We start from the raw sequence: 12,325 nt of genomic DNA on the forward strand, positions 1-12,325 counted from the left end.
GGCTTACGTTCCAGAACACAAAGAAACGGGGCTTACGTTCCAGAACACAAAGAAACGGGGCTTACGTTCCAGAACATAAAGAAACGGGGCTTACGTTCCAGAACACAAAGAAACAGGGCTTACGTTCCAAAACACAAAGAAATGGGGCTACGTTCCAGAACACAAAGAAACGGGGCTACGTTCCAGAACACAAAGAAACGGGGCTACATTCCAGAACACAAAGAAACAGGGCTTACTTTCCAAAACACAAAGAAACGGGGCTACGTTCCAGAACACAAAGAAACGGGGCTACGTTCCAGAACACAAAGAAACGGGGCTACGTTCCAGAACACAAAGAAACAGGGCTTACGTTCCAAAACACAAAGAAACGGGGCTACGTTCCAGAACACAAAGAAACGGGGCTACGTTCCAGAACACAAAGAAACGGGGCTACGTTCAAGAACACAAAGAAAAATAACACAAGGTTGACTAAGAAAAGAAAAGCAGAACCTTACACACTATCGTGTTTGAATTAAGTGTTTGGTTGATTTTCTCATATTTATTGTTGTGGGAGGAGGCTTTTGGAAACAACAGACATAAAACATTGATAAGTATCATTTTATGCTATTAGTTTGTTAGAATTTTACAGGTCCCTATTCTCATTTAACCCAGAACTAAAATCGTGCGTAATTTGGTCAGTTGCTCAACACCATTTATGTCTACGTAGTCTGTCCACGAGAGATTAACAGGTCCCTCACATTTCCCCTTAAAATGTCTTCCAGGACTATGCTACAGTTCAACATAAAAAAATCTGTGGAAAGGATATGTTGATTTAGAGTAAAGCAAATGAATCTAAGAAGTGAAGTGAGCAATTCCTTAGGTAGAGGGACTGTAAAGACATCCAAGTGGCCACTAGACCAAACAGTCTGACAATGAACAGATTCCTTCAACTTGAAACAGCTCCATACACAATCAAGGAAGTCTCTATAATCCTCACTCTCAACGTCCGCTTGGAGAGAAATAAACAAAACATCATAATGCCCTCCTTATCCCTCAATAACTTTCCCCTTTAAGTCCATACTCACTGCTCTCCAGAGAACCAGCTGTGTGTGCATCTGTGCAGTGTGTGTGTGTGTGTGTGTTTGTGTGTGCATGCAGCCGTTTGTGTGTGTGTGTGTCTGTGTATGTGCGTATCTCCTCCTGTAATGTTCAACTGGTCCCAGTTCGACACAGATGGGTCCATTTAGCTGCCACCCGCATCTGAAATTTACCCTAATTCATTCCTCGCTCGCTTTTTCACTCCATCCTCATCTGTCGTTTTTTTTTCTTTTTCTAAATGCTGAAATACAAAGACAGAGAGAAAAAAAAGACAAGAGAAAGAATTGGCCTTGAGTAGAATGCAACAATTTTCTATGTCGCTCATAGTCGTAACATCATGGTAGTTATAGCCTATTCACAGGACATGGCCAGGGGAAAAACAACTGGCCCTACCAATGATATAAACTCAGTGGTAGTCTAGTCCCAGCTGGATAGGATAGGACACAACATGTTTATATCATTGATAGGGCCAGTTGCTGAAGGGCTAGTGGATTTAAAGAAGCTAAGGGGGACTCTGTTTCAGTCTTTTGTAATACTCAAGGCTTTGGGTGAAATGCGTCCAGCTTTTGCCTGCTTGTCGGCCCATCAAGTTAAATGACCCTCAAAATCAGAGCATTGGCTTCCTAGTCACAAACTCCCTCGTCTTTCTCTCTCCTGTCGTCACCTTCCCTCTTTCTACCTTCCTCTTCCATGTCTCTTTCCTGTCTTTTTCCTGTCTCTTCCCTGCCTCAAACTGATTCGTCACCCCCCGCCCCAACACTCCAGTTTAATATGCATCCAATCCAAGTCTAATGACAGGGAAAGTTTCACTGACCAGAAAACTACGACTGTGTGAGATTTACATGCTGAAATGTGATATGTGTTCGTCAATCATTAGTCTATACAATGAGGTGGTCTGTGCAACTCCTCACCCAACATTTGATTCAAACTGAGATGGCTCGTTGTGTGTGCGTGTTTGTGTGAGTGAGTGTGTGTGCGTGCATACATAAATGCGCTTGTGTGTATGTGTGTGTGCATGCGCACGTGTGTGTTTTAACCTGGCTGTCTGCTTCCACTCTTTGGTCTCTGAAACTCTATGAAACCACTCTGGTTTATTTTCCTTTCCTTGAAGGAATACAAATGTTTTCTTTCTCATGCGAGAAGTGTTCTCACTTACTGCTCTGAGCACGAGTGGAAACAGATCGGCAACAGATGATGGAAGACAAAGTAGCTCTGTCTCTCTCTCTGTGTCTCTCTCTCTCTGTCTCTCTCTGTGTCTCTCTCTGTCTCTGTCTGTCTCTCTCTCTCGCTCTGTCACTCTCTGTCAATCTCTGTCTCTCTCTGTGTCTCTCCCTCAAATCAAATCAAATTTTATTGGTCACATACACATGGTTAGCAGATGTTAATGCGAGTGCACCGAAATGCTTGTGCTTCTAGTTCTGTCCGTGCAGTCATATCTAATCTAACAATTTCACAACAACTACCTTATACACACAAGCGTAAAGGAATGAATAAGAATATGTACATACAAATATATGAATGAGCGATGGCCGTGCAGCTTAGGCAAGATGCAGTAGATGGTATAGAGTACAGTATATACATATGAGATGAGTAATGTAGGGTATGTTGTATTGTTTAAAGTGACCAGTGATACATTTATTACATCCAATTTTTTATTATTAAAGTGGCTAGAGATTTGAGTCAGTTTGTTGGCAGCAGCCACTCAATGTTAGTGGTGGCTGTTTAACAGTCTGATGGCCTTGAAAAAAAAGAAAGAAGAAAGAAGCTGTTTTTCAGTCTCTCGGTTCCTGCTTTGATGCACCTGTACTGACCTCGCCTTCTGGATGATAGTGGGGTGAACAGGCAGTGGCTCGGTTGGTTGTTGTCATGATGATCTTTTTGGTCTTCCTGTGACATCGGGTGGTGTAGGTGTCCTGGAGGGCAGGTAGTTTGCCCCCGGTGATGCATTACTACCCTCTGGAGAGCCTTACGGTTGTGGGCGGAGCAGTTGCCGTACCAGGCGGTGAGACAGCCCGACAAGATGCTCTCGATTGTGCATCTGTAAAAGTTTGTGAGTGTTTTCGGTGACAAGCCAAATTTCTTCAGCCTCCTAAGGTTGAAGAGGCGCTGTTGCGCCTTCTTCACCTCGCTGTCTGTGTGGGTTGACCATTTCACTTTGTCCGTGATGTGTACGCTGAGGAACTTAAAACTTTACACCTTCTCCACTACTGTCCTGTCGATGTGGATAGGGGGTGCTCCCTTTGCTGTTTCCTGAAGTCCACGATCATCTCCTTTGTTTTGTTGACTGTCTTTTTTTTGTTGACTCTCTCTCTCTCTCTCTCTCTCTCTCTCTCTCTCTCTCTCTCTCTCTCTCTCTCTCTCTCTCTCTCTCTCTCTCTCTCTCTCTCTCTCTCTCTCTCTCTCTCTCTCTCTCTCTCTCTCTCTCTCTCTCTCTCTCTCTTAAACTCTTGAACACACTGCACGTGGACATGCAAATACACATTTATGAAAACATACATACACATGCACGTACACACAATATTACGTGATTACTTAAGTTTACACAAATCTTTAGTCAATTAAACACACACATACAAGGCACAAACACACACACACACACACACACACACCCTGACACAACCACCCCCACCATCCCCTAACCCCCTCTCGTCCTTCCTCCCCCTCTCTCTATCTCTGCAGTGGGAAGAGATCAGTGTGATGGATGAGAGGAACACTCCCATGCGTACCTACCAAGTGTGTAACGTGATGGAGGCCAGTCAGAATAACTGGCTGAGGACGCGACACATCGGCCGCGACGGAGCCCAGCGTGTCTACATCGAGATCAAGTTCACCCTCCGAGACTGTAACAGCCTGCCTGGAGTACCTGGCACCTGCAAAGAGGTCCGTCTGTTCATTGTTTACATTACTCTGTCCTGGATTGTTGTTAATGTTCTGCTTATTGTTTACATTACTCTGTCCTGCCATGTCATCAATGTTCTGCTTATTGTTTACATTACTCTGTCCTGTCATGTCGTTAATGTTCTGCTTATTGTTTACATTACTCTGTCCTGTCATGTCGTTAATGTTCTGCTTATTGTTTACATTACTCTGTCCTGCCCTGTCGTCAATGTTCTGCTTATTGTTTACATTACTCTGTCCTGGCATGTTGGCAATGTTCTGCTCATTGTTTACATTACTCTGTCCTGTCATGTCGTTAATGTTCTGCTTATTGTTTACATTACTCTGTCCTGGATTGTTGTTAATGTTCTGCTTATTGTTTACATTACTCTGTCCTGCCATGTCGTCAATGTTCTGCTTATTGTTTACATTACTCTGTCCTGTCATGTTGGCAATGTTCTGCTCATTGTTTACATTACTCTGTCCTGTCATGTTGGCAATGTTCTGCTCATTGTTTACATTACTCTGTCCTGTCATGTTGGCAATGTTCTGCTCATTGTTTACATTACTCTGTCCTGCCATGTTGGAAATGTTCTGCTTATTGTTTACATTACTCTGTCCTGTCATGTCGTTAATGTTCTGCTTATTGTTTACATTACTCTGTCCTGCCATGTTGGCAATGTTCTGCTCATTGTTTACATTACTCTGTCCTGCCATGTTGGCAATGTTCTGCTCATTGTTTACATTACTCTGTCCTGCCATGTTGGCAATGTTCTGCTCATTGTTTACATTACTCTGTCCTGCCATGTTGGTTCTGCTTATTGTTTACATTACTCTGTTGTCATGTTGGCAATGTTCTGCTCATTGTTTACATTACTCTGTCCTGTCATGTTGGCAATGTTCTGCTCATTGTTTACATTACTCTGTCCTGTCATGTGGGCAATGTTCTGCTCATTGTTTATGTTCTGTTCTTATTGTTTACATTACTCTGTCCTGCCATGTTGGCAATGTTCTGCTCATTGTTTACATTACTCTGTCCTGCCATGTTGGCAATGTTCTGCTCATTGTTTACATTACTCTGTCCTGCCATGTTGGCAATGTTCTTCTTGCTTTATGTTTGATGAAGGTCATGGTTGACCGAAACATCACGTTTTTAATCTTAGCCTAACCAAGGTGTGCTATTTTAAGAGAGTGTCACACGCAAAAGAGGTGATCTTTCTGTTCAAGTGTTTTTCCATAGAATATGCTAAGGCATAACAAAACGTCAATTGTTCTTCAAATATAAATGTCAAGTTTTGTGTTGTTCATTCAGACTTTCAACATGTTCTACTATGAGTCCAACAACGCCAACTTGTGGTTCATCAAGGAGAGTCAGTACATCAAGATAGACACCATCGCTGCTGATGAGAGCTTCACACAGGTCAGTGGAAACACTCTGAATGTAGAGGTTGCCTCTTACTACATATCTAGGATCAGCATACCCTACCCCCAATCCGAACAGGAACTATTAGGAGGATGCCAGATCTGTCTATTGACCTGCGATTACAGGCAATGTACATACAACTTACTACACATGTGGCAAAAACAGAACTGTGAAATAAAGCCTGACTATATCTTGTTTCTAGGTTGATGAAATAAACAGTGATGGAAAAAGGACCAAATCTCATACTTGAGTAAAGTAAAGATACCTTCATAGAAAATGACTCAAGTAAAAGTGAAAGTCACCCAGTTCAATAATACTTGAGTAAATATACTTCAAAAGTAAATGTAATTGATAAAATGTACTTAAGTATCAAAAGTAAAAGTATACATAATTTCAAATTCCTTATACCAGATGGCACAATTTTCTTCTATTTTTTATTACAGATAGCCAGGGGAACACTCCAACACTTAGACATCATTTACAAACAAAACATTTGTGTTTAGTGAATCTGCCAGATCAGATATTATGGATGACCAGGAATGTTCTCTTCATAAGTGCGTGAATTGGACCATTTGTAATTGGACCAAAATGTAACTAAAAGTTGTCAAAGATTTTTTTTAAATAGTAATGTATGAGATACCAAACAAAACAACTTAATTAGTACTTCAAAGTTACACCACTGGAAATAAATCCTGACTAAATATTGTTTCTTGGTGGAGGAAATAAACCCTGACTAAATCTTGTTTCTAGGTGGAGGAAATAAACCCTGTTTCTAGGTGGACTAAATCTTTTCTAGTTTCTAAATCTTGTTTCTAGTGGAGGAAATAAACCCTGACTAAATCTTGTTTCTAGGTGGAGGAAATAAACCCTGACTAAATCTTGTTTCTTGGTGGAGGAAATAAACCCTGACTAAATCTAGTTTCTAGGTGGAGGAAATAAACCCTGACTAAATCTAGTTTCTAGGTGGAGGAAATAAACCCTGACTAAATCTAGTTTCTAGGTGGAGGAAATAAACCCTGACTAAATCTAGTTTCTAGGTGGAGGAAATAAACCCTGACTAAATATTGTTTCTAGGTGGAGGAAATAAACCCTGACTAAATATTGTTTCCAGGTGGAGGAAATAAACCCTGACTAAATATTGTTTCTAGGTGGAGGAAATAAACCCTGACTAAATCTTGTTTCTAGGTGGAGGAAATAAACCCTGACTAAATCTTGTTTCTTGGTGGAGGAAATAAACCCTGACTAAATCTTGTTTCTAGGTGGAGTTTCTTGAAATAAACCCTGACTAAATCTAGTTTCTAGGTGGAGGAAATAAACCCTGACTAAATCTAGTTTCTAAGGAAATAAACCTGACTAAATTGTTTCTAGGTGGAGGAAATAAACCCTGACTAAATCTTGTTTCTAGGTGGAGGAAATAAACCCTGACTAAATCTTGTTTCTAGGTGGAGGAAATAAACCCTGACTAAATCTTGTTTCTAGGTGGAGGAAATAAACCCTGACTAAATCTTGTTTCTAGGTGGAGGAAATAAACCCTGACTAAATCTTGTTTCTTGGTGGAGGAAATAAACCCTGACTAAATCTAGTTTCTAGGTGGAGGAAATAAACCCTAACTAAATCTAGTTTCTAGGTGGAGGAAATAAACCCTGACTAAATCTAGTTTCTAGGTGGAGGAAATAAACCCTAACTAAATCTAGTTTCTAGGTGGAGGAAATAAACCCTAACTAAATCTTGTTTCTAGGTGGAGGAAATAAACCCTGACTATATCTTGTTACTCTCCCTCTAGGTGGATGTGGGAGATCGTGTGATGAAGCTCAACACAGAGGTCCGTGACATCAGTAACCTGAGTAAGAAGGGGTTTTACCTGGCCTTCCAGGACCTGGGGGCCTGCATCGCTCTGGTCTCTGTCAGGATCTTCTACAAGAAGTGTCCCTTCACCGTGCTCAACCTGGCCCAGTTCCCCGACACCGTCACTGGGGGCGACTCAGCCCTGGTGGAAGTGCGAGGGGTGTGTGTGAACGCCTCCCAGGAGTTTGAGACTCCCAGGATGTACTGTAGCGCGGACGGGAGCTGGCTGGTGCCCATCGGGAGGTGTGTGTGCGAGCCAGGGTACGAGGAGCATAAGGATGGCTGCCAACGTAAGTGGTTCCAATGTGTGTGTGTGTTTATGTGTTTGTGTGTGTGGTGGCTAGTGTTGATGGTGGAGGTCTGGATAAGAAGAACACAATGACCTACCTCAATGTGAATGGGTACGATGTATATAATGTGTATTGGTTTGTGCATGTTCTAGGATTTACTTTACATACACAACCAACGAATAGTGCCACGGCAGTCATTTTGGCTCCAGAAAGCTCACCACACAACAGCCATGAGGTGGGCAGTGAATCTATTAGGAATCAGGTGATTACACTGTACTCTGCTTTGTGGTTGCTTATTGCAGGGGTTATCAAACTTGACCCAGGGCCCCCTGCTTGCATGTTTTGTTTTTTGCCTTAGCACTACACAGCTGATTAACATAACATGATGATGATTAGTTCGTAATTTGAATCAGTTGTGTAGTGTTAGGGCAAAAATCCTGTGGGTCCTGTTAGATGGGTCCTAGTGCCCTGTGTGTCCTGTTAGATGGGTCCTAGAGCCCTGTGGGTCCTTTTAGATGGGTCCTAGTGCCCTGTGGGTCCTGTTACATGGGTCCTAGAGCCCTGTGGGTCCTGTTAGATGGGTCCTAGTGCTCTGTGGGTCCTGTTACATGGGTCCTAGTGCCCTGTGGGTCCTGTTAGATGGGTCCTAGTGCTCTGTGGGTCCTGTTACATGGGTCCTAGTGCCCTGTGGGTCCTGCTAGATGGGTCCTAGTGCCCTGTGGGTCCTGCTAGATGGGTCCTAGTGCCCTGTGGGATCTAGATCTACTGCCGTGTCGTTGGAGGCTGCTGAGGGGAGAAAGGCTCATAATAATGTCCTTGAACAGAGTAAATAGAAATGCATCAAACACCTGGAAACCATGTGTTTGATGTATTTGATACCATTACACTGATATTCCACTGATTCCAATCCAGCCGTTAAAATGAGCCCATCTTCCCAAATGTAGGTGCCACCAACCTCCTGCGGTGTGGGCAGTACTGAGAATCTGTGCCAGAGAGAATCTGAATACAGAGAGAGACGGCAGCTCTGTGGGAAACAATGAGGTTTACCAGGAAGGAATGATAAAGATTGTGGGTATGTGGGTTACTACACCCTGTTGTGTGTGTGTGTGTGTGTGTGTGTGTGTGTGTGTGTGTGTGTGTGTGTGTGTGTGTGTGTGTGTGTGTGTGTGTGTGTGTGTGTGTGTGTGTGTGTGTGTGTGTGTGTGTGTGTGTGTGTGTGTGTGTGTGTGTGTGTGTGTGTGTGTGTATGTGTGTGTGTGTGTGTGTGTGTGTGTGTGTGTGTGTGTGTGTGTCAGAGTTTTAGGAAACCCCCTATGCAGCGAGGATAATGTTCATAGAGAAGGTTGGGAATTGCTGGGAGGCAGTTTGTGTTATGAGTGTGTGTGTGTATGGACTTGTATCTGTGAGTGTGTGTGTGAGCAAAAGGAGAAGTATGAGTCAGAACTAAGTGAGTGTTCCATTATTCCATCTTTAGAGTGGGAGAGGGGATGCTTCAGGTTGCAGAGTATTGAGTTGTAAAACTCCACGGATCTGTGTGTTTGTGTGTGTGTGTGTTTGTGTCCTTGCTAGTGGCTGTCTAAGGCTCAGCTGTGAAAACTAAACCCCATGATACTCTATGTAGGTATGCTGTTTGTTTCTCCAGTACAATGTAGCACAACATATACAAGTTTTCTTCTTTGGAAATATAGAGTATTGCAGTACTGGTTCTGGTGCCCAAATACCCTAGGAGGCTAATAGAATAACAACTATTGCTTGGTGCTTTTCATTGTGAGATTATTATTCTGTCAGATTGTGTCAGATTACTATAGTGGAATGACCACAGTTTTACTGCTTCTTAACACTATTTTACGAACCCACAGTTAAAACTTGATTGAAACTCCAGGTCCACCTCTGACCTTTAGTGACCTCATCAGTCTGTTGTGTGACTCATTGCAAAAATTGCTGAAGTTGGAGACTTTTATCTCCCTCACCAACTTCAAACATCAGCTATCTGAGCAGCTAACCGACCGCTGCAGCTGTACATAGTCTATTGGTAAATAGCCCACCCATTTTCACCTACCTCATCCCCACAGTTTTTATTTATTTACTTTTCTGCTCTTTTGCACACCAATATCTCTACCTGTACATGACCATCTGATAATTTATCACTCCAGTGTTAATCTGCAAAATTTTTATTATTCGCCTACCTCCTCATGCCTTTTGCACACATTGTATATAGACTCCCCTTTTTTTCTACTGTGTTATTGACTTGTTAATTGTTTACTCCATGTGTAACTCTGTGTTGTCTGTTCACACTGCTATGCTTTATCTTGGCCAGGTCGCAGTTGCAAATGAGAACTTGTTCTCAACTAGCCTACCTGGTTAAATAAAGGTGAAAAAAAAAAAAAAAAAATCCTGTCCAGAGAGAATAAATGAGTCAAGCAAAGTGTGTGTGTGTGTGTGTGTGTGTGTGTGTGTGTGTGTGTGTGTGTGTGTGTGTGTGTGTGTGTGTGTGTGTGTGTGTGTGTGTGTGTGTGTGTGTGTGTGTGTGTGTGTGTGTGTGTGTGTGTGTGTGTGTGTGTGTGCGTGGTGTGTTTTATGTGTAACCCCCTATGCGTGCGTGGATAATGTTCATGTGTGTGTAGAAGTGTGTGTATGCTGGGAGGTGTGTTTATGCGTGGTGAGTGTGTGTGTATGTGTGGTGTGTGTGTGTATGTGTGTGTGTGAGCAAAAGTGTGTGTGTATGAGTCAGTGTGTGTGTGTGTTCCATGGTATTCCATCTTTAGTGTATGCGTGGTGTGTGTGTGTGTGTATGTGTGGTGTGTGCGTGGTGTGAGTGTGTGTGTGTATGTGTGTGTGTGTGTCATCTAAAGCAATGAGTTAAAGCGAGGTGCTGCTGTGTGTGCAGGGAATGGCTGTTCACAGAGACACACAGAGAGAGAGGAGGATATTCATGCGTCTGCTATTCTACCAAATAACAAGTCTCTTTTATTGTGTTTTGAAGTTGAGCTCTCACCTATGTGTTACATTGACATACACTACATTACTAAAAGTATGTGGACACCTGCTCGTCGAACATCTCATTCCAAAATCATGGGCATTAATATGGAGTTTTGTCCAATCTTTGCTGCTATAACAGCCACTCTTCTGGGCAGACTTTCTCCTAGATGTTGGAACATTGCTGCAGGGACTTGCTTCCATTCATCCTTCTAGATCTATCGGCTGCCTTCGATACCGTGAACCATCAGATCCTCCTGCTCCACCCTCTCCGAGCTGGGCATCTCCGGCACGGCTTCCACAGCTATTGAGCCTACCTGACAGGTCGCTGTACCAGGTGGCATGGCGAAATCTGTCTCCTCACCATTTTCACCACTGGTGTCCCCACAGGGCTCTGTTCTTGGCCCTCTCCTTTCTGCTATACACCAAGTCACTTGGCTCTGTCATAACCTCACATGGTCTCTCTTATCATTGCTATGCAATCTGCACACAATTAATCTTCTCCTTTCCCCCTTCTGATGACCAGGTGGCACGCATCTCTGCATGTCTGTTTTTTTTTCTACATATCAGTGTGGATGACTGATCACCACCTCAAGCTGAACCTCGGCAAGACGGAGCTGCTCTTCCTCCCGGGAAGGACTGCCCGTTCCATGATCTCCCATCAATAAAGGTTGACAACTCCATTGTGTCCTCCTCCAGAGCGCCAAGAACCTGTGGCGTGATCCTGGACAACACCCTGTCGTTCTCAACTAACATCAAGGCGGTGGCCCGTTCCTGTAGGTTCATGCTCTACAACATCCGTGTGTACGACCCTGCCTCACACAGGAAGCGGCGCAGGTCCTAATCCAGGCACTTGTCATCTCCCGTCTGGATTACTGCAACTGCTGTTGGCTGGGCTCCCTGCCTGTGCCATTAAACCCCTTCAACTCATCCAGAACGCCGCAGCCCGTCTGGTGTTCAACCTTCCCAAGTTCTCTCACGTCACCCCGCTCCTCCGTTCTCTCCACTGGCTTCCAGTTGAAGCTGCATCCGCTACAAGACCATGGTGCTTGCCTAGGTGGTGCTGTGAGGGGAACGGCACCTCAGTACCTCCAGGCTCTGATCAGGCCCTACACCCAAACAAGGGCACTGCGTTCATCCACCTCTGGCCTGCTCGCCTCCCTACCACTGAGGAATGGCTGCTCCCAGAGCCCAGTCAAAACTGTTCGCTGCCCTGGCCCCCAATGGTGGAACAAACTCCCTCACGACGTTTTGGACAGCGAGTCAATCACCACCTTCCGGAGACACCTGAAACCCCACCTCTTTAAGGAATACCTAGGATAGGTTAAGAACCCTCTCACCCCACCCCCTAAGTTTTAGATGCACTATTGTTAAGTGACTGTCCCACTGGATGTCATAAGGTGAATGCACTCTTTGGGCAGACTTTGGATAAGATGTCTGCTAAATGACTTAAATGTAAATGTAAATGTAAGAACATTAGTGAGGTCGGGCACTGATGTTTGGCGATTAGGCCTGGCTCGCAGTCCACGTTTCAGTTAATTCCAAAAGTGTTCGATGGGATTCTGTGCAGGTTAGTCATCCACACTGATCACTAAAATATGGACCTTGCTTTTTTTTCTGTACGGACCTCGCTTTGTGCACGGGGGCATTGCCATTTTGAAACAGGAAAGGGCCTTCCCAAAGCTGTAGTTATAAAGTTGGAAGCACAGAATCGTCTAGAATGTCATTGTATGCTGTAGCATTAAGATTGTCCTTCACTGGAACTAAGGGGCCAGAACCATGACAAACAGCCCCAGACAGTTTGGAAGTTGGAGGTGAGTGTTGCAACCGACATTTC

The 12,325-nt window shown here is 43.8% G+C and overlaps 1 protein-coding gene across 3 annotated transcripts in view; it reads left to right on the plus strand.

The window, feature by feature from the left end:
* LOC124009773 (ephrin type-A receptor 3-like) overlaps positions 1 to 12,325 on the plus strand; it is a 255,550-nt gene that overhangs the window by 72,988 nt on the left and 170,237 nt on the right. For all 3 annotated transcript variants that reach the window (XM_046321925.1, XM_046321926.1, XM_046321927.1), the window contains exons 3-5: positions 3,757 to 3,957; positions 5,267 to 5,374; positions 7,161 to 7,512. In XM_046321925.1, the coding sequence (XP_046177881.1) occupies positions 3,757 to 3,957; positions 5,267 to 5,374; positions 7,161 to 7,512 (661 nt within the window). The remainder of the gene's footprint in view (positions 1 to 3,756; positions 3,958 to 5,266; positions 5,375 to 7,160; positions 7,513 to 12,325) is intronic.

The sequence above is a fragment of the Oncorhynchus gorbuscha genome, linkage group LG22 (assembly GCF_021184085.1).
Source record: "Oncorhynchus gorbuscha isolate QuinsamMale2020 ecotype Even-year linkage group LG22, OgorEven_v1.0, whole genome shotgun sequence".
Taxonomy (NCBI): Eukaryota; Metazoa; Chordata; class Actinopteri; order Salmoniformes; family Salmonidae; genus Oncorhynchus; species Oncorhynchus gorbuscha.